General features: G+C 43.4%; 1 protein-coding gene and 1 long non-coding RNA gene across 3 annotated transcripts; one reads left to right on the top strand and one right to left on the bottom strand.

Annotated features, from left to right (window-relative positions):
• Positions 1–3590, bottom strand: LOC103138768 (uncharacterized). Its single transcript, XR_476321.2, has 3 exons — positions 3504–3590; positions 2291–2384; positions 1–712 (listed from the first exon to the last, which is right to left on the bottom strand). It is a non-coding gene; the product is annotated as an uncharacterized LOC103138768 (long non-coding RNA).
• dicer1 (dicer 1, ribonuclease type III) lies at positions 446–20737 on the top strand. Of its 2 annotated transcripts, XM_016671997.1 has the most exons (30): positions 446–534; positions 2316–2370; positions 3422–3505; positions 3596–3799; positions 4613–4775; positions 4878–5008; positions 6006–6140; positions 6220–6380; positions 6523–6691; positions 7447–7919; positions 8286–8418; positions 9381–9623; positions 9693–9847; positions 9937–10069; positions 10147–10222; positions 10777–10916; positions 10997–11176; positions 11261–11474; positions 11907–12060; positions 12140–12322; positions 13056–13161; positions 13236–13411; positions 13939–14578; positions 14648–14800; positions 15195–15815; positions 16656–16911; positions 17617–17885; positions 18747–18909; positions 18990–19065; positions 19859–20737. In XM_016671997.1, exons 4-30 carry the CDS (start codon positions 3686–3688, stop codon positions 20022–20024), a joined length of 5583 nt encoding a protein of 1860 aa, XP_016527483.1. In that variant the 5' UTR covers positions 446–534; positions 2316–2370; positions 3422–3505; positions 3596–3685; the 3' UTR covers positions 20025–20737. The 2 variants fall into 2 exon arrangements, with proteins under 2 accessions (XP_016527483.1, XP_007553167.1); XM_007553105.2 differs by lacking the exons at positions 446–534; positions 2316–2370 and adding an exon at positions 3166–3258.
• The last annotated feature ends 3488 nt before the right edge of the window (positions 20738–24225 follow it).

The following is a 24225-nucleotide window of genomic DNA, read 5'->3' as shown; positions in this document are numbered from 1 at the left end:
GTTATTTAAACCACTTATTTTATTTTGCGATTATGGTCCTTTTATAAAGTTCTTACACACATAATTAGCACAGTTTATACAATCAAAAGAACAACTTTTCAAAATACTTCATTTTTAAAGGAGCAAAAAATTTGATTGTGTCACTCTTGTTTTATCTCTGTTACTTATAATCACTGTTGTTTTAAGAACCTTTGTTGTTATTTTCCAAGATATTTTCAGTATTTTAAAGGCCTCCCACGGCCCTAAATAATCTCTCTACACCTCTGGAATGTGCAGTTTCCGTCTGAGGCGGGTGAGCTCCGTACGCAGAAAGCCTATTCTGGTCCACTTACGTAGGTTAGCGTTCGGGTTGAACATCTGCGGCTGCGCAGATAGCGTAAATAATTTAGCGTAGCAGAGGCCCAGGTAAAGGAAGTGGTCCCCCGCGGACAACTAGCCACAAACCGGGACACCGAGCCTGGATGGCAGCGAGGATTTCCACGGAGCCAGTTTAGATGTTTTATTTGGGACAATCAGAAGGATTTAACTCCACGGGTGAGTTTCTGCGTATCTGTTCGGTGTTTCTGGAATATTCGGCGCTACATAGCGGCCCTGCTAGCCGTTAGCCCACTGACATGAGGATGATGATGATGATGGAGGAGCGTGGCGGTGCGGGGCCGTCCCCACGCTGCGGGACTCAGGCCCTGCTTCTGGTCCAGTCGCACAGACACGTCTAGTCGGGAAAAAAAAAAACACCAAGACGAACCGAGTGAGAACCAGACGGGTTTAAAAACATCTTTAACCTGCTAGCATTGCTAACATTCTTGACCAGGTTCGGCTGAGGGGTTCTGGTTCAGTTTTGGCTAAACGCTATTGTCGCAGGTCCCAGTTCGATTCCTGGTTCTGTTCCCGGTTTATCGAGGGAGTCCTGGTTTAAGTCCCAGACCGGCTGGGGGCTCATAGGGTTATTTTAGGTTCGGCGGAACCCCCTGGTTCTGATCCCGGGCCAGTCTGAGCTCTGTCTGCTTTCACCTACAGATATAAATCTGTTTATTTCTGCCTGTTCATCACTGACAGGTGACGTCAGCAGGTAAACACATTACTTAAACCAGGTGAATAGGAACTGAAACTCAAGTTCCATTCATATCCGTTAATGATCGATAATAATAATAATAATAATAATAATAATAATAGGTGCATCATATAGATCAGAAATATTCTGCACTTTTTCTCCATATTGACCCAGTTTCTTGAGATCTAAATGAACCAACACGTTGTCAGTATATCCTGTCATACAGGTGTCTATGTCACAGATTTGTCCAGTAAAGTTATCAAAGCAACTCTCTTCAGCTCCTCCTATTGGGTCACAGGATATGTCCTTCCAGGCAGGATGCACCATATACAGTCCAATTTTGGCTTATCTATTGTCTATTCCCACTTATCCTTGCAGGGACATCTGGTTTCCATAAGTACGCAGGTGAACCACAGCTCTACATTACTATGTCATTAGGAGACTGAACAGATGCTTAGAACAAATCAGTGTGCTGTAACGCTCTCCAGCTGGACTGAAGCAAAACTGAAGTTATTATCTTTGGACCCAAAGTGGAATGATCTAGTCATCTGGCAGCTTCAGTTATTACAGCTAGAAACTACAGATAAGGCCTGAAATCTGGGTGTATTGATGGATTCAGAGATGAGCCTCCAGAGTTACATAAAGACAGTTACAAAGGCAGTCTTCTATCGACTGAAGAATATTTGATGTCTCAGCAGCAACCTTCCAGACCACTCAGGTCTTCTGATTCTGGTCTGCTCTGAATTTTATGATATTTTCCAACTTATTAATTGTAGAACTTTTGTTTTTGCAGTCGTTAGTTAATGCATGACCCATGCAGTTAATGCATGGGTCGTTAGTTCAACTTGGGAAATAAGTCAACGAAAATACAGAAATAAACCAAAATGAGTCAGAATAATGTTTACACACATCAGGACTGTGAAGATCTTTAGGACCGCTGTAAGACAGCGATTTGACTAACAGAACATTATGACTGTATACGTAGTTCAATACTGATTAAATCTGGTTGATGATTCTCATCATTACATAAAAAACAGCCTGTAAATAATTGACAGGACAGAAATAGTCTGGTTCTGACCGAGCTGCTAGAACCCCTGAGAGAAGGTCGATCTAACACAGCTGTGCTCTAACCTTCTAAAACAAAACGACAAAGAGATTTTAGGTTAGTGATGGAGTCAACTTTATCTGGTCCTTTAGTGTCTTCGTTATAGAAACAACCTGAAATGTTGTGCTTCTCACCTTTTGCTCCTCTTTTTCTTTGCAGTTAGTACAGAGCTGCAGGACTCAGTCTGACTGCTGCCTTATGACCCGTTCTGAAGGTGAGTTGTTCTGTCTAGAAATGCATTAAAACACTGTCTTGTGTTAGAAATCAGGCGATTCTTCTGCTTAATCTGCTTCAGCAGTGACTGCCTGATCTAAAAATGTAAAAGTCTGATTTTTTTCTCTGGTCAGTAAACACACCACAGTTGAGGAGAACCAGGTTGACGGCAACACTCATTGTTATGTCAACCTGGATCTTTCACTGTCTTGAAAAGAATGGGACTTGGATTTATCATTTCAACATCTGGACAGATGTGGAATATTACTTGACCTATTAATTAATAATAACCCTAACCCTATGTTTTATCTTTTATATTTTACTGTTTTGGACTGTTTTTAATTCTGATTGAACTTAACATGTATAGAAAACTTTACAAATGTTACTGACGTGTTGTGGTAGTGCTTGCGTCCCATATTCTCAGCTTATTCTTGGGTTCAGCCTATGCTCTGAGCATCTTTGCTGCATGTTTTACCATTTTTTTCCCTTTCTGCCACTTTCTTGCTTGAACAGTTTTTAAATATTAGTTGGATTATTGTGCCATATTAAAAAAAAAATCAACAGTCGATATAAAACCAGCATGTTGCTGTTTCTGCTCTTCATATAAGTATTTTATGATCACTCATGGAAATAAGACTGCAGAAAATATTATGAATACTTTTCTTATCCCCAATCCTGGTCCTCGGGGACCGCGGTCCTGCATGTTTTTGATGAGTCTGGACTCCAGCACAGCTGATTCATAGGATTGCATCATCTCCTTTGCATTCTTGCAATTGCTGCAGAAGCAATCACCTGTTCATTTAACCGAAAGGTGTGCAACAGCAGGGAAACGCCTAAAACGTGCAGGGCAGTGGGCCCTCTGGACCATTGTTCTAAACCATCTAAGACTGTAAGTTTTAAACTGTGGACATGCAGTCTTATCACTTTAGTAAAGAGCTAAATGTTTCCTCCAGGCTGAGTGTGACTGGTGTGTGTATCCCTGTGAGTGTGTGGAATATAAAAAGATAACGCTTCACTGTGTCTCTGTTATGTCTGTTTCCACCCAAATGAAGGAGAGAATCAGGAGTTGAACAGAAATGTTACCATGAAGCCCAGATTAACTGTTGTCCACTCGTCAATAAACTCAGCTGTTACCTGTGAGTATCTTTCATGTTTAATCTGGTATGGATTAATCCGGAATAAGACTTTCCTCAGGTTTTCATCAGTGGCCTCTTCTGTCCTGTTAGTGATCTTCAGTCAAGAGGGGAAGATGAAATGAGATAAGTGGACGTCTGGAGGAGCGCAGCCCCTTGACCTCCAGCTCAGCTCAGTGAAGCATGGCAGGCCTGCAGCTCGTCACCCCTGCTACTTCACCCATGGGGCCCTTTTTTGGTCTGCCGTGGCAGCAGGAGGCCATCCATGACAACATCTACACGCCCAGGAAATATCAGGCAAGTCCTCTGCTCCTTCCTGACTTTCCCGTAATGCAGTGAAACTCCAGGCTTCGTTTGGGTGCCTTAAATCCTTGAAAACACTTGAATGTCATTCAGGTGTTTTCAAGGAGCTTGATTTGTGTTTAAGGTTCTTACCAGTGCTTTGAATTCAACCTGCTCAGTTTTGTAATAAAGTGCAATCTAACATTTTATCAAAAGCCTAAATTTGGAAAATGTTTTTTTTTTACAGTTGAAACCAGATATTTTCTTACACCTAATAAAGATACATTTTTATCTCAATGTCTGAACTTAAATCAGACCAAACTTTTCTTGTTTTAGGTTGGTTGTAATTACCAAAATTATTTCTTTGTTGAAAACCAGAAAATTAAGCAAGAAGATTTTTTCTTTGTCGTATTTGTGTTTAATTTGAGCAGGATGGTAATGTACCTACATTGACAGTAATTTGTTTGGATTGTTTAATTATTTCTAACGACTCAACGACTTATTGATCTCTTTTACTAAATATTTCCAACATTTTATGTTAAACAACATTATTGAAATTGGAGGATTTTTTTTGTTAAATTAGTGTTTTGTTCTCTGATCAGTCAGGTGTGTATGGAGTGTGTCATTTCAAAACATGCTTTAGAATCTCAGTACTGTCACGAGAGATTAACAGTAATGAGTGAATTGAAACTGTCTTTTTTTTTTTTTAGTTTTATCTCCAAAGTGTGGTGATGGAAAAAATTTTAAAAACCTACCTTGAAAATGCATTAAAAGTGCTTAATGTTGAGCATTCATGACCTTTGTACCCGATTGGTTCGTTGTCTGTAGGTTGAACTTCTCGAAGCAGCTCTTGAACGCAACACTATCGTCTGCTTGAACACGGACTCAGGGAAGACCTTTATTGCAGTACTTCTAACTAAAGAGCTCTCCCACCAAATCCGAGGGAGCTTCCAGGAAAATGCCAAAAGGACAGTTTTCCTGGTGAATTCAGGTAAACCGAGAAAACACCTGGCTCGCTCATTTTAAGATTAAAATCTGATTGGTTTGTTAACAGTGAATGTTTTTTTTTGTTTTGTTTTGTTTTTTTATATAGTGTTGTCTGTAATTCAGCAAGCAGCTGCAGTCAGAACTCACTCGGACCTCCAGGTGGGGGAATACTCAGACTGGAAGGAGGCGTCAGCTTGGTCGGATCAGAAATGGAGTCAGGAGATTTCCACAAATCAGGTGTTTGTCTTTTACTGCAGGAATACCAACGCCAAGATGTTTTCACAGTGGGCTGTTGTAAAAAATCATCAGACATATTCAGGGCTGAGTGATATGACTTTAAAATAAAATCTGACGTTTTCATACCAGATCTGATTTCCAATTTTAATTTAAAAAATGTCATGCTCTTTTCTAATAAAAGAAATGACAAAAAATATTTTAAAAAGTGGCTTTTATTTCAGTCATCCCTTCTGTGAGTTTTAGAATGGAGTATTGGGACCTCTGACAATTTTTATTATATTCATAAAATTAGCTGAATAAATATGAAGTTTTGCCAGAAAAAACATCTTTAAATCAAATGCAAAGTTGAGTTAATGAGAGGAAAGATTCAATAAAATGATCAGGATCTGATGTGAGCACCTGTGTTCATGTGGTTCTTTTTTCAAAGTGGACTCAGTTGTTTACACAATTTTTTTTCAAAGTCCTCCTTTTGATAATAATGTGATGCCGATGAAGTATTCGTGTAAAATTTATACCAAAGTATAACTTTATAAGATGCTCAATAAATCTTTAGAATTTTTGTTTTTGTGTAATATTCGTGTAATATTACAGCTTCATTCTTGTATTATTTTAACTTTATTCTCGTAATTAAAAATAAAAATCGTATCCTGCTATCATAGGGGCTGTCATAGTTGATAATCAGATCAACTATGACAGCCCTAATGGTCTGTCATAGTTGACCAGAATTCAAAGTCCAAATAAACAGAAGCTGTAAAACATGTTTGCGTAACAAAATGGCGGCTCTGGATGTGCTGACATCACTCTGAACTATGGAGGAAAAACTCCAGATTTTCCAAAAGTTAAATCTTCAAAAACTAAGAATTTGATTAATCGATAAAAACAATTTATCTCCCATCCATTGTTGTGTTACTATTATTCCTTTCCTGCCTGGGCTGGAAAGCTGTTTCCGTTCTTACGGCTCAGATTCTGTCCTCTGATCATTTTTCTCCTTCCTCAGGTGCTGGTGATGACGTGCCACATCTTCCTTCATGTTCTGAAGAGTCGGATCTTACCTCTGTCTAAAATCAACCTGGTGGTGTTCGATGATTGTCACCTGGCGATCACAGAGCACCCGTACTGTGACATCATGAAGGCGAGGCTTCTCCCAGTAAGTTTAGCCGAACACGCAGGAAATCTGTGCCAACATGGTTGTTCTTTCTGGGTGTGTGCAGCTGTTTGAAGAATGCACTAGTGGACCACGAATACTGGGCCTCACCGCTTCCATCCTCAATGGGAAGTGTGACCCATCCGAACTGGAGCAGAAGATCCAGAATCTAGAGAGAATCCTGAAAAGCAACGCTGAAACGGCGACTGACCTGGTGGTCCTCGACAGGTGGGAATTACATTCACTGAGCAGTTTTGCTGAGTGGGATTGGGCCTCGTCAGAACTGAGGTTTAGTTTTACTGAACGCTCCAGGCTCAATCAGAAATGGCAGCCAAATCTTTAAAATCCTAACATTCGCTGCTTGTTCCAGGTACACGTCTCAGCCGAGGGAAGTGGTGCTGGACTGCGGTCCCTATGTGGACAGGAGCGGCCTTTCATCCCGTTTGCAGGCGGAGCTGGATGAAGCTCTCCTCTTCCTCAACGACTGCAACATCCCGTTTTCCAGAGAGGACAGAGATCCAACGTTCATCTCCAAACAGGTCCGAGTCGGACCAAAGACGTTTCTGATACTAGTTCTGGTTCAGAAAGCAGTGAGAAACGAGCAGCTTTTTATAGTTCTTGGACAAATGATCGGATTAATTGTGATGAATGTATTATTGAAATAACTGTCAACTAATTTAATAATTGTCTATTAATCGTTAACTGGAGTGTAGAGAATCAAAAAAGTCAAATTGTGGAAGGACATATTTAGAGCAATAACTATGACAAAACTGTACAAAATATTATGCATTTAAGATAGAAAATCTGTTTGTAAATGTTTTCTGCACAGAACTTGTGGCTTCACCTGGTTTTCTAAACAAAAATATCTCCTATTAAGCTCCCTTTGCTATCCAATTATTAATCAAATATCAAAAATAATAATCAGATCAGCCCTAAACTGTACTGATGCTAAGTGCAAACAGAACAATCCGAGCTTCTCACATGATATTTTTTTTGCTGCAGATGTATTCCTTGCTATAAGTGATCATCATGCATGCACTAAAAGAACACTGTTATTGCATTTAGGCAATAAAATGTACATTTACTTATTTAAATTAGTTTTTTGCACCTCTAATATTATCTAAATAATAGAGTTAAGTGGTTAAATAAAAAAATGTGCAGAATGTGCCTTTTTTTATTCGATTAATCAATTAATTGTCAGAATAATCGATTATTAAAATAATTGTATATCGCAGTACTACTTTGTATTTTTTTTTTCTGGTTCCTTTTGTATAAACTGACCATTTCTCTGCAGATCCTGAGCGACTGCCGGGCCGTGCTGCTGGTTCTGGGTCCTTGGTGTGCAGACAAGGCTGCAGGTATCATGGTGCGAGAGCTGCAGAAGTACATCAAACACGAACAGGAGGAGCTCAACAGGAAGTTCCTGCTCTTCACCGACACCATCCTGCGGAAGGTGCACGCTCTGTGCGAGGAGCACTTCTCCCCCGCCTCCCTGGACCTCAAGTTCGTCACGCCGAAGGTGCTGCGCTTGCTTGAGATCCTGCACGAGTACAAGCCGCTGGAGCGCCAGCAGTTTGAGAGTGTGGAGTGGTACAACAACCGCAACCAGGACAATTACGTGTCATGGAGCGACTCGGAGGATGAAGACGAGGACGAGGAGGTGGAGGCCAAAGAGAGGCCAGAGGCCAACTTTCCCTCCCCGTTCACCAACATCCTGTGTGGGATTATCTTCGTGGAGCGGCGCTACACAGCGGTGGTTCTGAACCGGTACGATGACCCAGACTTTTAATCTTTTGATGGTCTTCATCAATGGCTCTCTTCATTTGCTTTTTCATCTACTAAATGAGGCTCTGTGGGTTTATGTCATCAGCTGAACGGCTCTCGCTGAGACTGAAATGAATAATTGATAAAATTTATTTATTTTTTTATTTAAATGAGCAATCGAATTGTTTGTTTGCATATTTGTATTTCTAATGTTTTAAAAAAGGCTAAAATAGTTGATGAAAAATCTGGAGAATATTCCCGTTTGTTGTTTTTCAATGGATTAATTTTCAGAATACTAAAGATAAATTGACATTTTTCTTTTGCTGTGAAACTGGTTGAGGGCCAACGTTTAACTCTGTGCGTTTGTAGTCTAATCAAAGAGGCTGGGAAGCAGGACCCGGAGCTGGCTTACATCAGCAGCAACTTCATCACCGGCCACAGCATCGGGAAGAACCAGCCGAGGAACAAGCAGATGGAGGTGGAGTTCAGGAAGCAGGAGGAGGTAAACCAACATGTTGGTGCTTTGTTCTTCTCTGAAATCAGCAGAGCAGCAGGTGGAAATGAACTTTTAATCAGCAATGTTTGGTTGGTTAGTTAGAAAGTTGAGTGGAGCTGCACTGTTCAGGTAGACCAACCCCACACATGCAGGACACCTGCAGACTGCAACCAGAGTGGTGGAGGAAAATGTGATTAAATAATAAAAAATGAGGTGAAAATTTTAAAGAAAATATATTATTTATGTAGATGTTGACAGTTTATTGTTGTATGGACAAGTAAACTTTCATTCACTCGAGGTTCTTACCCCAACTTCATAGACATGGTTGATTTTTAAAGTAAAATAAAGAAAAAATGTCCTAAATTATTTGGTGACTGACTGACACTTAAAGCTGGGGGAAAATAAAACGACTATACAGTTAAGTTATTTATGAATAAAACAATGTGGCTACTCACTATTATTGATGTCAAATATGAGATGGAATAATTAGTTTTTTTAAATAATGATTTATACTGGAACATTTCTATTAACTTTGAGCTGTAAATATTATACACAACTTTGTTTCTGCAATTAATTTAAAGTTTAAATTCTCTGCACAATTGGAAGTGATTAAAAGTAAAACTGATGCAACTTGCTGCACAAAGACTCCACTTTTTAAATAATCTTTCAGTATTTCATCATTTGTGGTTTGGTTTTTTTCCGTTGGGTCGTCAGTCACTCTGGGTGTCGTCTCCTCAGACACTCGTCATGCATGGTGGCTCTGCTCCTGTGCTTTCTGTTCACTGTCGCCCAACTCCAAACTTTAGACAAATTACTCTTGTTAAACTGTTTAAATCATACATCAAACGTTTATATTTCACTGTTTATCACCAGAGGAAACCACAGTTGGAGACTTTGCAGGATGGTTGAATTGTTGGGGAAATGATCAGAACTGAATCCATCTCCCATCCACCATCTTCTCCTTGCAGGTTCTCAGAAAGTTCAGAGCTCACGAAACCAACCTGCTGATCGCCACCAGCATCGTAGAGGAAGGTGTGGATATTCCAAAGTGCAACCTTGTGGTCCGCTTCGACCTGCCTACAGAGTACAGGTCCTACGTCCAGTCCAAGGGCCGAGCCCGGGCCCCCGTCTCCAACTACATCATGCTGGCCGACTCCGAGAGGACCAAGAGCTTCGAGGAGGATCTGACCACCTACAAGGCCATCGAGAAGGTAGTTTACAACTGATTTTAAAACCAAGAGGAGGAAAACTTGACGGTGTTGTGACTTTCCTCTGAGCAGATCCTGAGGAATAAATGCTCCAAGTCCGTGGAGGCAGGAGAGTTTGAGGCAGAGCAGAGTCTGGACGACGATAACCTCCTCCCTCCATACGTCCTGCGGTCTGAAGACGGAGGCCCACGGGTCACCATCAACACGGCCATCGGACACATCAACAGGTCCTCCCCTCAGGTCTCCATGGTTACCTCGGCTCTGAACGAAGAACTCGTGCTAAAGCGGTTTCTTTTGTTTTTCCTCTGGTTCTCAGATATTGCGCTCGGCTGCCCAGCGACCCATTCACACACCTCGCTCCCAAATGTAAAACCGTGGAGACGGGCGATGGACGCTTCCAGTCCACCCTCTTCTTACCCATAAACTCTCCTCTGAGAGTCCCCGTCAAGGTGCAGCTGCTTTCCTGCAGGTCCTTCTGCTGAACCGCAGCTCCACCTTTCAGTCATACTGATGTCTGTGTGTTCAGGGTCCCGTCATGAACTGCGCCCGGCTGGCTGAGAAAGCTGTTGCTCTGCTCTGCTGTGAAAAACTCCATAAAATAGGTGAACAAGTTAATGAGTTAATCTAAAGTGATGAATATTATCGATCGATTAACGATGAATTTTCTCTTGCATCAAGATGGTCAACTATCTTTAAAGTAACAAATAGGATTAAACTGAATAAACAATTAAATTATTTTGACATTAACAGCTGAAAACTAACATCTGCTGTTTTAAATACTGACTGAATAAACAGAAAATTGTGGTTTTCTCACATTATTAAACATTTTTATAAAATATAACAAAACGGGAACCTCTTATGTTGCAGAAAAGATGAAAAGAATCAAAAATGTGAAACGAGAACAGAGAAATGTTCATTAAGGAATGTTAAAGGTTCGCTCCATGAAGCGCATTAACTCACGACAGCCCTCGAAATCAATGTTGTTTATCAATGGTGTCCAAACTACAACACAAACTGCCTAAAAGATCGAGGCGGATGCCATTAGTTAATTGATTTGAACAAATTTTAATCTAATGTACCGTTGATTTGGATGCATCCGTAGTCATGAAGGTGGGTTTGGATCAGTCGGCTCATCCTGTTCTGTACTGTATCGCAGGTGAGCTGGACGACCACCTGATGCCTGTTGGGAAGGAGACGGTGAAGTACGAGGAGGAGCTGGACCTTCATGATGAGGAGGAGACCAACGTCCCGGGTCGACCCGGCTCCACCAAGAGGAGGCAGTGCTACCCTAAAGCCGTACGTTCCTCTGCTTTCCGTCGGGTTTGTCATGAATCGGATCTGGATTATAAACGGTGACGCTCCCCGCTGCTCTACAGATACCAGAGTGTCTGCAGGACAGCTACGCCCTGCCGGAGCAGACCTACTTCCTGTATGTGATTGGGATGGTCCTCACCACGCCGCTCCCAGATGAGCTGAACTTCCGCAGGAGAAAGCTGTACCCCCCCGAGGACACGACTCGGTGCTTCGGCATCCTGACTGCCAAACCCATACCTCGAGTGCGTCTCCGTCTGCACCGATCCTGGAAGTGTTCTCCCCTCCCTCTGGGATTCTGATGGTTTGTGTGTCCATGGTTTTTGCAGATCCCTCATTTCCCGGTGTACACCCGCTCGGGTGAGGTGACCATCTCCATCGAGCTGCAGAAGTCGGGCTTCACGCTCAGCTCAGTCCAGCTGGACCTCATCACCCGCATGCATCAGTACATCTTCTCCCACATCCTCCGCCTGGAGAAACCTGCACTGGAGTTCAAACCCACTCTGGCTGACTCAGCTTATTGCGTTCTACCTCTGAATGTTGGTGAGTGCTCCTTCGCTCCTCCTCTTCCTCAGCGGTCACTCTCAGTCTGTATCCTGTGGCGATAAATTGATTTTAAATCAAAGTTTTGAATAGTTTTTCTGAGACATTTGAGTTGCACTCGGACATCATTCATTGCATTCAGTGACTTGAGACTGTTGAGATGAGAGCTTGCTAGCTTTTTTGTGTCTAACGTCGGTGAGTGCAAACATTTTAAATTCTGTTGATGATGGTCTTAATGATCTTAAAAAGTCTTTAATTCGAGTTCGTGAAAACTGTAGAAACAGTTTTTCAGAATATTTTATGTCATTTGTAATTTCTTTTTTAGAAAAGAAAGCTAGAAAGAAAATCTGACTGAATCATATCTGACTTGAAAAGATGAGATTTTACTTTTAAGCCGTATCGCCTGACCTCATCCCATCTCTGTTCCACCAGTTGGAGACTCCGACACTCTGGATATGGACTTTTTGTTCATGGAGGACATTGAGAAGTCTGAGGCCCGAACAGGCATTCCTACCACTAAGTACACCAAGCAGAACCCCTTCATCTTCAAGCTGGAGGACTACCAGGACGCTGTGATCATTCCAAGGTACGCCGAGCTTTGCTCCGAATGTTTCGCACCGAGCTGACGCGAGACGCTGAACAGCTGTCCATCGTTTCCTCCTCAGGTATCGTAACTTCGACCAGCCGCATCGTTTCTACGTCGCTGACGTCTACACCGACCTGACGCCGCTCAGCAAGTTCCCATCGCCGGAGTACGAGACCTTCGCCGAGTATTACAAAACGAAATACAACCTGGACCTGTCCAACCTGAACCAGCCGCTGCTGGACGTCGACCACACCTCATCCAGGTGAAGCTCTCCTTCATGTTTACGTCGTTTACGTTCTGATCTTTAACGTTTCCATTGCTGACACATAGACTAATACTGATGCCATCACCAGTGCTAACAGTGGGAGTGGTGTGTGATCAGAGTGCCTTCTTTCACATTTTTAGTCTCTTATGGCTTGTTGTAAACAATTTATGGTTTTCTTTCAATAACTGATTCCTTCTTTCCAACAGTGAAGCTTTGATATTCCTTCAGCAGCAGTGGTATAACATGATATATCTGTATGAACATCTCTCTGTTCCTGGGGAATTTATTCTTTTCAACTTTTAGTTTTCTACTCAGAAACTTAAGAGGTTCCTGTTTAGTTAGATTTTTTAAATGCATCTAAGTTTTATGACGTGAGAAAACCAAAATTATTTTAATTTCAGTATATTATGAAAATTTTGCCATTTACATTATGGAAAGATGATCAGCCCTCTGAATACAATAGAGGGATGATTTTTAATAAAATGCTTATCAGTTAATTGTCACTCGATCTGTAAGATTAATTATCTTTAGATTAACTCTTTAATCTATAATCTGCATCAGCATCTGTACTTGGCATATAGTTTTATAACCTAACTCTGCTTTACTCTTAACATGTTGCAATCTTCCTGCTCAGAAAGGTTGCAGCTATCGGGGAATATTGACATCATCCACTTTATCAAAATACTATTTGAAAGTAGAAACTCTTCAGCCGGGTCTCTGCTGTCCTCAGACTCAACCTGTTGACTCCCCGACACCTGAACCAGAAGGGGAAGGCTTTGCCTCTGAGCAGCGCCGAGAAGAGGAAGGCCAAGTGGGAGAGCCTGCAGAACAAACAGGTAGAATCTGCAGTGTGTTCATCGTTTGTGTGTTGACAGCCGTTTCCTCTGATTCATTACTGTTCTGGTTTCAGATTCTGGTTCCGGAGCTGTGTGCCATCCATCCCATTCCCGCCTCCCTGTGGAGGAAAGCCGTGTGTCTGCCCAGCATCCTGTACCGCCTCCACTGCCTGCTGACGGCCGAGGAGCTGCGAGCCCAGACTGCCACCGAAGCTGGAGTCGGGGTGCAGACCCTCCCCCCCGACTTCAGGTGACCCGGCAGACCCGCCTCTACAGAACCTCACTTGGGTTTGATTGGAAAACCTTGAGACTTTGTTCTCTGAAGCAGATTTCTGAATATCGGAAATCTTTCTGTAGCTGTGAGAAGGAAACTGGCGCCACCTGGTGTTCATTCTTTATAAATACTAAAAGAAAAAAAAATAACACATTTTCCTCCCTGATCAACAGCATCATTATAGATCACGTTTTTTTTCTTTTTTTATTTAAAATGTCTTCCAGTTTCAGTGTTAAGAGTTCTTTACAAGATTATTTCATTGCTTATTGCTTCATTGGTCTTTGAAAGGGCAAACTTTCATTATATTGCTTGAAAATGGACTCAAAACAACAACATTGTTTGTCACAATAATTTCTGGGGCAATTTATCATCCAGCAAACTGTTTTTCACTTTCTGAATTGATTTACTGAACTACTTTAAGTTTCTGATGTAATTTGTTGAACCTGCTGTGATCCTGTAAGCTAGCGACTGATCTCTGTAACGCCGGGTTTCTCCGTCTGCAGGTATCCAAACCTGGACTTTGGCTGGAAGAGATCCATCGACATAAAAACGTTCAGCCCCTGTCCCGAATCCTGCAATGAAGAAGCCGATTGTAAGCACCAAAATCTCACCTTCTTAGCACTTCCCAGCAGTCACCAGGGGCCCCTCCCGGCCCCTGCAGAGGGGCCCTGCGCGGGGAACCTAACTAACGGCACTACCGTGACGGACGACGGCCACAGAGACGAGCACCTTCACCAACATGACAGTTGCCAAGGCTGCGGCGGCAGCTCTGAATGGAAACACGACGCTACCTCAGTTCCTGCGCAGACGCCCCTCGGCTCCACTTCTCCTCAGCCCAGCCATGAATGTACCTCCGGGAGGACCTCACACCACAGTAATGAAGCTACCTCAGACTGCACTCGTACAGCACCTTCCCCTGACCTCACCGCCGGGCCCCTGGCCGCGGACTCGCCCAGGAACCTGGGCCCCAACCCCGGCCTCATCCTGCAGGCCTTGACTCTGTCCAACGCCAGCGACGGCTTCAACCTGGAGCGGCTTGAGATGCTCGGCGACTCCTTCCTGAAGCACGCCATCACCACCTACCTGTTCTGCACCTACCCCGACGCACACGAAGGGAGGCTCAGCTACATGCGCAGCAAGAAGGTGAGACGCGCTGAGGTCAGCTGCTGCTGAGGAACCGGAGCAGTTCTTCACGGTCTTTGTGTCCCGCAGGTGAGCAACTGTAACCTGTACCGTCTGGGGAAGAAGAAGGGGCTTCCCAGCCGGATGGTGGTGTCCATCTTTGATCCTCCGGTCAACTGGTTGCCGCCCGGATACGTGGTGAACCAGGACAAGAGCAGCTCGGACAGAGTGGACTCGGAGGAGGTTGGAGCCTTTTTCCTGCTGCTCTGCAAAAACCCAAAATCTCACCAAGAATTTTTGGTCTAGTTTCTTGTGCAAATGTGTTAGTACACCTGAGATTAGACAAAATTAACTTACAAGTAACTTTTCAGCAAGATATAGAGACTTTTTTTATTTTAAAAACAAGAAATTTTTCCCATGTGAGAAGTGAAATAACCTGCGAGGGCATCTTGTACTTTTTCATCAATAGAAAGGAATTGGTTGCTTTAAAAAAGCTGTTAACTTGGTGGAAGGATGTGTGTTTGTTTTAGTGTTTCAAGATATTTGAAGTAGAAACTTCATCAAAATAGTTGGTGAGATTTTGTTTTTGTGGAAACCCGCTTGTTGACCTTCTGGTTGACGCTTCCTGTCCATCCAGGTGAGAGAGGAGCTGGTGTCCAACGGGCGATCGGGGAACGACTTCGACGACGAGGACCGGGACGACGAGGGTGAAGACGTGGACGAAGACGAGCTGCTGCTGAAGGACGAACCGAAGGATGACGTCAACATGGAGGACGACCTGGAATACTACAAGGAGCACATCCGTTTCATCGACAACATGCTGCTGGGGTCCGGCGCGTTCGGGAAGAAGATCTCCATCAGCGGCTTCGGGCCGCCGCTCAGCCCGGCCCCAGGCTCCTCCCCCGCCATGGACTCGTCCTATGATTGGAAGGCCCCCAAGAAGCCCGCCCAGCACTCTGAGCAGGCGCACTGCGGCTCGGCGGCCGAGGAGTTCGACTACAGCTCGTGGGACGCCATGTGCTACCTGGACCCCAGCAAGGCGGGCGAGGAGGACGACTTCGTGGTGGGATTCTGGAATCCGTCAGAGGAGAACTGCGGCACCGAGCTCGGGAAGCAGTCCATCTCCTACGACCTGCACACGGAGCAGTGCATCGCAGACAAGAGCATCGCCGACTGTGTGGAGGCGCTGCTGGGCTGCTACCTGACCAGCTGTGGAGAGCGGGCCGCCCAGATGTTCCTCTGCTCGCTGGGCCTCAAGGTGAGACGGGGAATCTCCAACTGGGCTGGAATACGTGTTGAACCTGAGGAATCCCTGGATCTGTAGTCAGTGGAGGAAAATATAGAAACACTGGGTTAGTCTGTTTTACTGTGGAGTAAAACAGACTAAATCAGGGGTGTCCAAAGTGTGGCTCCAGGAGTGATGGTGTGTGATACAGATGGAGAATATTTGCTATTAAGTAGGGCAAAAATATTAGAGACAAATTAAAATCTTAGAAGAGAAAATGTTGTTTAAGCACAAAGTGTTAGGGCTGCGACTAAGGATTATTCGATAAATTGATTATTCTGATTAATCAGAATAGGCTTTTTAGGTTAGGCTTTTTTTTTTTTAAATATCTTGGATGAAAATTTTATATTTTTGGCTTAATTACTGCTGAGTGTGGTGGCCTTTCAGAAAATGTCCTTGTTTTAGTCTGCAAAGCGGACCCTCTTTCTTTTAATGAAGCAAACCTTCAAAGCCCTCCAAACGTTTTGGATCTAAAATTATTTAAACATCTCTTTCAAACAAAATAATTGATTATTTTACCCCTTTAATTCAAGTATTGCAGCTTGGTTTATTGTTGAGTAGGTAAGAAAAGTGAGTATTTTCTTTTGTTTTCCTCTAAATATTTTTTCACCTGCGAGTCACTTTGAGCTGGCGATGTTGGCTCATGTGGAAAAAGTTTGGACCTCTGAATAAACCAGACCAGTGTGGAAGGAGCGCAAAACTTTCTAATCCAACAGTAGTCATGTGTGTTTCCCAGCATGCATTCAGTTTTGCATCACTTCCTTATATAAAACCTGAAGCCGGATGTTTCTTTGTCTCTCCTGTTGTGTGCAGGTGCTGCCGGTGCAGCGGGGGTCTCGCGCGGCGCTGGTGGTACCGGCCGTTCTGACTCCGGCCGTGGAGCTGATGTACGGCTGGCTGAAGATCCCGCCCCGCTGCATGCTGGACCATCCAGACGCAGAGCGCACGCTGCAGCACCTCATCTCGGGCTTCGAGAACTTTGAGAGGAAAATCAACTACACGTTTCAGAACAAGGCTTACCTGCTGCAGGCCTTCACCCACGCCTCCTACCATTACAACACCATCACAGGTCAGACTGGGAGCACTGGGTCACTCTTTGACTCCAGCTGGGCAATAAATCCATTTTTTTTTTTTTTTTTTTGAAGACTTTGGAGAATTTTTTTCATCAATCCACTCCTTGGGTTTCCATAGTTTAGTTTTCATCAGCGCACGCAGGGCGGCCATCTTGTTTGACAAGCATGTTTTAGAGCTTCTGTAGGTTAACTCTTTGATGGAGTATCAGGGTTATGTTTTAGAATTATAAGAAGTCATAACATTCCCAGAATAAAGTTGAAATATTATACAAAAAATAAAATGAGGAATGTTGAGCATCTTGTAATAGAAATACTTAATCGTTTATCACAGCATCAGATTGTCATCAGTAGCAGGACTTGCAGTTTGTTTGCACCATCGTTTTAATTTCTAACAACCACATGAACTGAGCTGGTCACATCAAATCCTGATGACTAAGCTTTTTTTTTTCTCACTAAAACAACTTGTTTGTAAATTTTAAAATGTTAATTTCTGGTTTCTTTTTTTTCCCTCTGAATATGACTGTTCTCTTAAATAACCGCCACTTTCTGAAAATATTTCTTGTAATTTTTTTTTTTAGAAAAGAAAGTGGGCAAAACAGCCATTAAAATTAGAAATCAGATCTGGTATGAAAAAAATCCGATGTTTTATTTCTAATCCATCTCACCCAGCCCTAATCCAGCTCTCTCGTCTGTGTCCTCAGATTGCTACCAGCGGCTGGAGTTTCTCGGCGACGCGATCCTAGACTACCTCATAACGAAGCACCTTTACGAAGACCCTCGGCAGCACTCGCCCGGCGTGCTGACGGACCTGCGCTCGGCGCTCGTCAACAACACCATCTTCGCCTCGCTCGCCGTCAAATACGACTACCACAAGTTCTTCAAGGCCATCTCTCCAGAGCTGTTCCACGTCATCGACGACTTTGTGCAGTTCCAGCTGGAGAAGGACGAGATGCAGGGCATGGACTCCGAGGTGAGTCCACTTTACTGAGAACAGCGGAGGCCTGCGGCCAGAAACCCGATACAGGAACCCACTTCGTGGTCCAGAGGGTTCAGGACCGACAACAAGCCGGCATTTGGATTTAATTTGCCTGGAAATTAGTAACTTGGCACCAGATCTGCTCTGGTTGTTCCTGGGAAGGAGTTTCTGCCTCGGGAACAACACAAACATACAAGACTGGGGAAAAAAAAAAAAAAAGTAGAATATCTCTGTGCTTTATGTTGTTGTTTGACTCCGTTTTAAAGATTCTGAGTGGCTTGAAGCTTAAATAACAAAGTTGAGGGACATTTTCAGTTTGTTTCAGTTTTAAAAACAGCCTGTAGCAAACACAGACCTCCCCAGCACATGCGCACAAAAACATATGTGAACTTTGTCATTGAATTTTCCTAAGAGCGAGTTTAAACCCACATCTTCTGCTCGTATTAAACATTTTCTATGTAGTTTGTATATTTTAGTAATGTCTTATAATTTTGGCCAGCTCTTCTTCTGAGCTACATTACTGACTTGGTGACATCAATGAGAGCTGCAGCTCTGTGACAGCGCAATGTCAAATAGTGTAATAACATCAGTAAAACCACATTATGGAAAATGTAATAAAATCCTTGAATTTTGTAACTTTCTGCCACATTTTATATTAACATTATTTTACTGTTATAAAATGCAGATTTTGTCATTTTTAAAAATCTTTTAAAGCCCAACTTTATTACATTATATATTTTACCGTTCTCATATTACAGGCTTGTTAATTAGAGGCATTATTAGTACTAATTATGTCTGTAGTTCCTGTTTTTTTCTGGTTTTGTGGGCTGAACAGCTGCTTGTGTCTCCCTGCAGCTGCGGCGCTCCGAAGAAGACGAGGAGAAGGAGGAGGACATCGAGGTGCCCAAGGCCATGGGGGACATCTTTGAGTCCCTGGCTGGAGCCATCTACATGGACAGCAGGATGTCCCTGGAGACGGTGTGGCAGGTCTACTATCCAATGATGAGGCCTCTCATCGGTGAGTCTGCCGACTTCGTCTTCGATACGTCGGCTCGGTTCTGTCCGCGTTTCTCATCGCTGGAAAATTTTCTCCTCCAGAGAAATTCTCCGCCAACGTTCCTCGCTCTCCAGTCCGGGAACTCCTGGAGATGGAACCAGAAACTGCCAAGTTTAGGTAAGAAAATCCCAAAATATGGAATCTTCTGTGAGATTTATGGGAACAGCATATTTATGTGGTACATTCATGAACTGATTTTAGTACAGGGATGTTTACAGTGCAGACTTGGGGCCATTATTGGCCCTTGGACAGATTCTGTGTGGCCCCCAACTGCAGTCCAAGACAGACACCAATGTGTCCGGTCCAGAGCTGATGGTCGATGCATATGGAGATTTTTCATTTGTAATCAGAGTAAAATTATTTCCAAAATAATTTTCTTGCAATTGGAAATGTTCAGTAGAGCTCAAAGTATTTTCATCACCAAGCTTTCATAATAAGTACAACATCGTCTGTCTGGAGAGTTTGAAACGCCGGCTTTGTTGAATTTATTAATTTTGACTAAATTTTGAAACGAATTGATCTAAATTCTGTTCTTTAAAAATTACAATTGAACCCTAATGTGTCTATGTAAACTAGATGCCTTTCTTTTAATACGTCATGGATTTTGGATTTAAAGTATAGCATTCCTTCTCTCCAAAAAAAAAAAAAAAATCTAGCTATTTTGCTTTCTAGTTTTATTTTATTGATTTATCGGTACTTTTAACTCTCTACATTTAGGCCACGCCCCTTTACTTCTCCTAATACTGAAACATTTTTTAAAACTGCATAAAATGAAGTAGATTAACATCTCAAATTATATTTGATTCATGGTTTTAATATTTAATGCAAATATCAAATGTATGTTCAAACTACAGAATGTATGTAATGTAATCTAAGTCTGAGTGTGGATTCGTTCTGTTCCCGTTCGCAGCCCAGCGGAGCGTACCTACGACGGGAAGGTGCGTGTGACGGTGGAAGTTGTTGGGAAGGGGAAGTTCAAAGGAGTCGGCCGCAGCTACCGGATCGCCAAGTCGGCGGCGGCCCGCCGAGCTCTGCGCAGCCTCAAAGCCAATCAACCTCAGGTCCAAACCAACTGAGCTGCCAGCAGCTCGCAGCATTAGCACCTAGCGGAGAGAACGGCGCGGCGTTCCCGTGGAGACGCCACAGCAGAGCACTCTGAGCTCACATCTCGTTTGTTTTTCCTTTTTCCCCTTTTTTTTTTCATTTTCTTTTGTTTGTTTGCGCAGACACAATCTTTCTTTGAGCTTCGTGTGATCACGAGTGCTTTATCGTCCCGGCCGAAGAGGTCAGGTGTGCTGCTGTGTCCGTGAGACGAGCCTCACGCTTCGACCCCGGAACGGACGAAGCTCGGTTGGAGCGAAACGCGGCTCTCCGTCTCCGCCTCCTCATCGGTTTGCACTTATTCCACCACTTTTCTGAACAATCTGTCACTCTGGCACCAAAATCCCCTTCGTAGCAAAGCAAGACAATATATCTGCATACAAGAACTCCATGATGATGATGATGTGGCCTCGGACGCTGAGGCCGGCCCTCATATCCTGAAATAGGAATCCCAACATTCCCAGTTACTGTAGTTGGTCCCATGTTGCTGTGGCTTTTGTGGAAACGCGCGGTCGTCTTGGCAACGGATCTACCAAAGCTGAACCAACATGCGACGACGCTCTGAGGCCGAATGATTCCTGAGGAGCTTCGGATTTTATTCCCTCTGATTAATGTTGCTTCCTGCTAAATGTGGTCGATAAGCCCTGTTTGTTTTTGTTTCTTTACGTGAATACCTCAGTTAACTGCATGCATCTCTCGTCTCCTTTCTGTTTGTTTGGTGCTATGTTTTTGTATTAAGCTTGAACTTCTCATCTTTTTTGCACTGTAACTACAATACCTCCTTATTTGACCTTTTGTTGATCTGTCGCCATGAAGCCCCGCCTCCTTTCCCTCGTTGGAAGAGGGGGCGGGGCCAAGTTAGCTGTTAGTGATTGGCTCCATGCAGACGCATCATCAGTGTTGCTGCGGAGGGGTCGGGGGTCATCAGGCTGCACTCTGGGGTCCGTGTGGTTTCTACCTCAGCTCCGTGACGCCGACGCCCGCTGCAGCCGTGTTCCTCAGTGCCTTCCAGCGGGAATCCTCCACTCATCGACGTTTCAGCTGGACACGTTTATGAACTGTACAGTGTACCAGCATTCAACACACTGAAGGTTAGGGCTGCACAGTTGGAAATAATCAGCAGCTGGAAATCGACGTTAAAGTTTCCACGTTCTGTATATTTAAAATCAGATATTTTCCCAGTATATTTCCATTTTTAAAAAGTTGAAGTGATGGAGAAAACGCCTCTGGATCCGGCGACAGGCGGTTAGAAAGCTGGACGGATCCGTCCGTTTCAGTGTGTTGATCTGCTCGGGTTTTCAAGCCGCTCATGTGTCGCCGCGGTAACCTTGCTCTGTCTCTGCAGCTTCAGCATCGGACCTGTCGCGTTTTTGCCCGCTCGTCGGCTCGACTCGGCCCGGTCCGGCGGAGTGCAGCCTGCGGTCGCCTTGCGGATCCGCGGCGAACTCGGACTGTAGAGAGTGAAACGTCTCGGTCGGACTCTGCATCCTCCTCCTCCTTCTTCTGGCTCTCGTCGTTTCCTTTTTCTTTGTTAAACATGTAGCACAAAGAGCATTGCACTTGGCGCCATATTTTACCTCATGTCAGAGCGGAAGGGAGCAGGCGAGGGAGAAGAGGGGAACGCCGGTGTTGCGCAGGACGTTCCTGCAGGTCGCTGCACTGGAACAAGCTGATCCGCTGCCCTTCCATCAGTCCAACCACAGAGAACTGCTGAGAGCTCATGTCAGAACCCGGTTCTGTTTGGATCAGGTCTCCACCCAGCTCATGCCCTCCTGTTAGATCCGAGTTAATAAAGTTGCTCAGTTTCGTTTGAGAGGAAACTTTCAACTGTTTAACACAAATCGATGATGAAGTTTGAGTCAGAATCACGTTCGTCTTTGACTCTTCAAACTTCTGTGATGATTGAAGTTTGTGAGAATCTGCAGTTGTCAGTTTTGCTTTAAATGACCTGAACTTTTTCCATTGGATTTCAGGGAGGCTGATTCTTCCTCCTGCTACGTTTTCCTGTGAATTATTGATCCGGTTTTGGTCCTGCTGGTTGAACTTGGTTGTTGTTTTTTATTTTTTAAGTTGCCATCTGTCTGGGCGGTTAGGTGCCTCGGTTAACTCCAGTTTCTTCCTGATCTGATGGTGGTTCTTGGTGTTTCAGCCGCAGCAGAACCTGAATGTTTTTATCAGACCAGCAGAACGCTGGTCTGCGTTCCTGGACCTCAGTCCCTGAGCAAACTTGCATTACTTTGCAGAAATGCAAAATCTTACCAAGTAATTTTGATGTAGTTTTTAGTGCAAATATCTTACTACACTTGAAATAAGACAACTAACTTTTAAATAACTTTTCACCAAGATATAGGAGCTTGTTTTAAGTTAATTTATTGATGTTGATGAAAAGTACCAGTTCAACTGGCAGATTATTTCACTTATAACGTGGGGGGAAAAAATGCATAAATGAAATAATCTGCTGGTGGAACAAGTATTTATTTTATTTTATTTTTTTTATCAATATTTAGGAATTATTGACTCCAAACAAGTTCCTTTATTTTGCTGAATGGTTACTTATATTTGTTTTTGTCTTATTTCAAGTGTACTAAGATTTGTGCTAGAAGCTAGATCAAAAATACTTGGTAAAATTGTGTTTTGTAGTGCTGGTTTTAGTTTACAAATTAAAATATGTTTTTATGTAAATAAAGCTCAAACTCAGATAGTTGTTTTGATTCTGATGTTCTGGAGAAAAGTGCCCATGAAGCTCCATCTCCTCTGAATACTCCAGCTTCACTGTTTACAGGAGAAGCTGAGTGACTGAGCTCCAGCAGAGGGCAGTGGTGGGCTGTGATGTGCAGCTGAGCGGATCCGCTTCAGGTCCAGAGGTTTGGTTTTATTGACGGTTCTGAATGCAGAGGCTGGTCTGAGGTCAGCTCCAGCAGAGCTGGGTGTCTGCGCCGTGTTGGGGGCTGATCCGGTATCGGTTCGCGGGACCGTCAGGAACGTTGATGTAACGGCGAGCTGCAGTGGTGTACATTCTGCACCTTATGGATCACACAGACCTGTACCATGTTGTTTTCTTTGGATGTTTCTGTTTGTGTAGCTCTGTATATCTCCAATAAAGTTCTGATCATCGACTCGGCCTCTGAATTGATTCGTCTCTATTTTTTGGCCTGTTTCCCCTCAGGCGGCCGCCCGCCGTCTCCTCCTCCACCTCCTCGCTCGGCTCTGAGGCTCGTCAGCAGCACCAGGTTTATTGGCTCGGAGCGAGCAGCAGGCCGGGGCTTCACAGCACGTTTATCGGGCCCCGGGGACCGAACGCGGAGCGGCCCCAGCAGCAGGTTCATGCTCTGAACTCAGTTACTTCCCACGTGTTCTTGTGCGTCGTTAATCTGGTGTTTTAAACCGTCCTGATGTGGTCACAGACCGACCGACCGACTGACTGCAGGTCAGCTGAACGAAGGTCTGATCGAAGATGAGCTCTGGAGCTGATCTCATGGAAAGAGGAAGAAAAGAATCCGATTGTTCAGTTGATCCAATCGCAACTCTTAGACTGAATGTTTCTGATAGTTATTATGATTTAAAGACCTATAGGAGTAATGAAACTGTTAAATTTTTACTTTTTAGGAATATTTATTATTCAGAATATCAATTTTTGTATAAAATAAGATAAAACATTTGTATATTGCTGAGGAGAAAATATTTATAGTAGATGCCGTTTAGTAAAAGAAACCAAACAGCCAGGAAATTTAGCTTAATTAATTTAAAGAGGTTGGGTTAGTGAGGTCATTATTTGTTCATGCTAATATAATATGTTCTAGATTATTGCAAATTATTCTGAGTCCTTCCCTCAATTTGACTTGAGGGAAAGAGAAACGTTTAATGTAGAACATTTTACCAACGTTCCTACTTGTGGTCATTTTATATGGATCAATACCAAAAGGACAAAATCCATCATGTCTCATTTCTGGAGCAAAACGACATTTCGAAGAGGATGTTGTGTTTGTAAAGAACACACTAGCTTTATGTGACAGGATAAGTATAAATTGGAGTCAGATTACACAAAACGACAAATTCAAACCGCACTGAAGCATGGCAGCCCAGGTATCATGATATGGGAACGTTTACCTATTTATTCAGAGATCAGTTTGAATATATCAAACTTGGACGTATTATGCTGAAAAGGAAATGCCTTTG

The sequence above is a fragment of the Poecilia formosa genome, unplaced genomic scaffold (genome assembly GCF_000485575.1).
Source record: "Poecilia formosa unplaced genomic scaffold, Poecilia_formosa-5.1.2 Scaffold54, whole genome shotgun sequence".
Classification (NCBI taxonomy): Eukaryota; Metazoa; Chordata; class Actinopteri; order Cyprinodontiformes; family Poeciliidae; genus Poecilia; species Poecilia formosa.
This window is presented reverse-complemented; position numbering and strand designations above follow the sequence as displayed.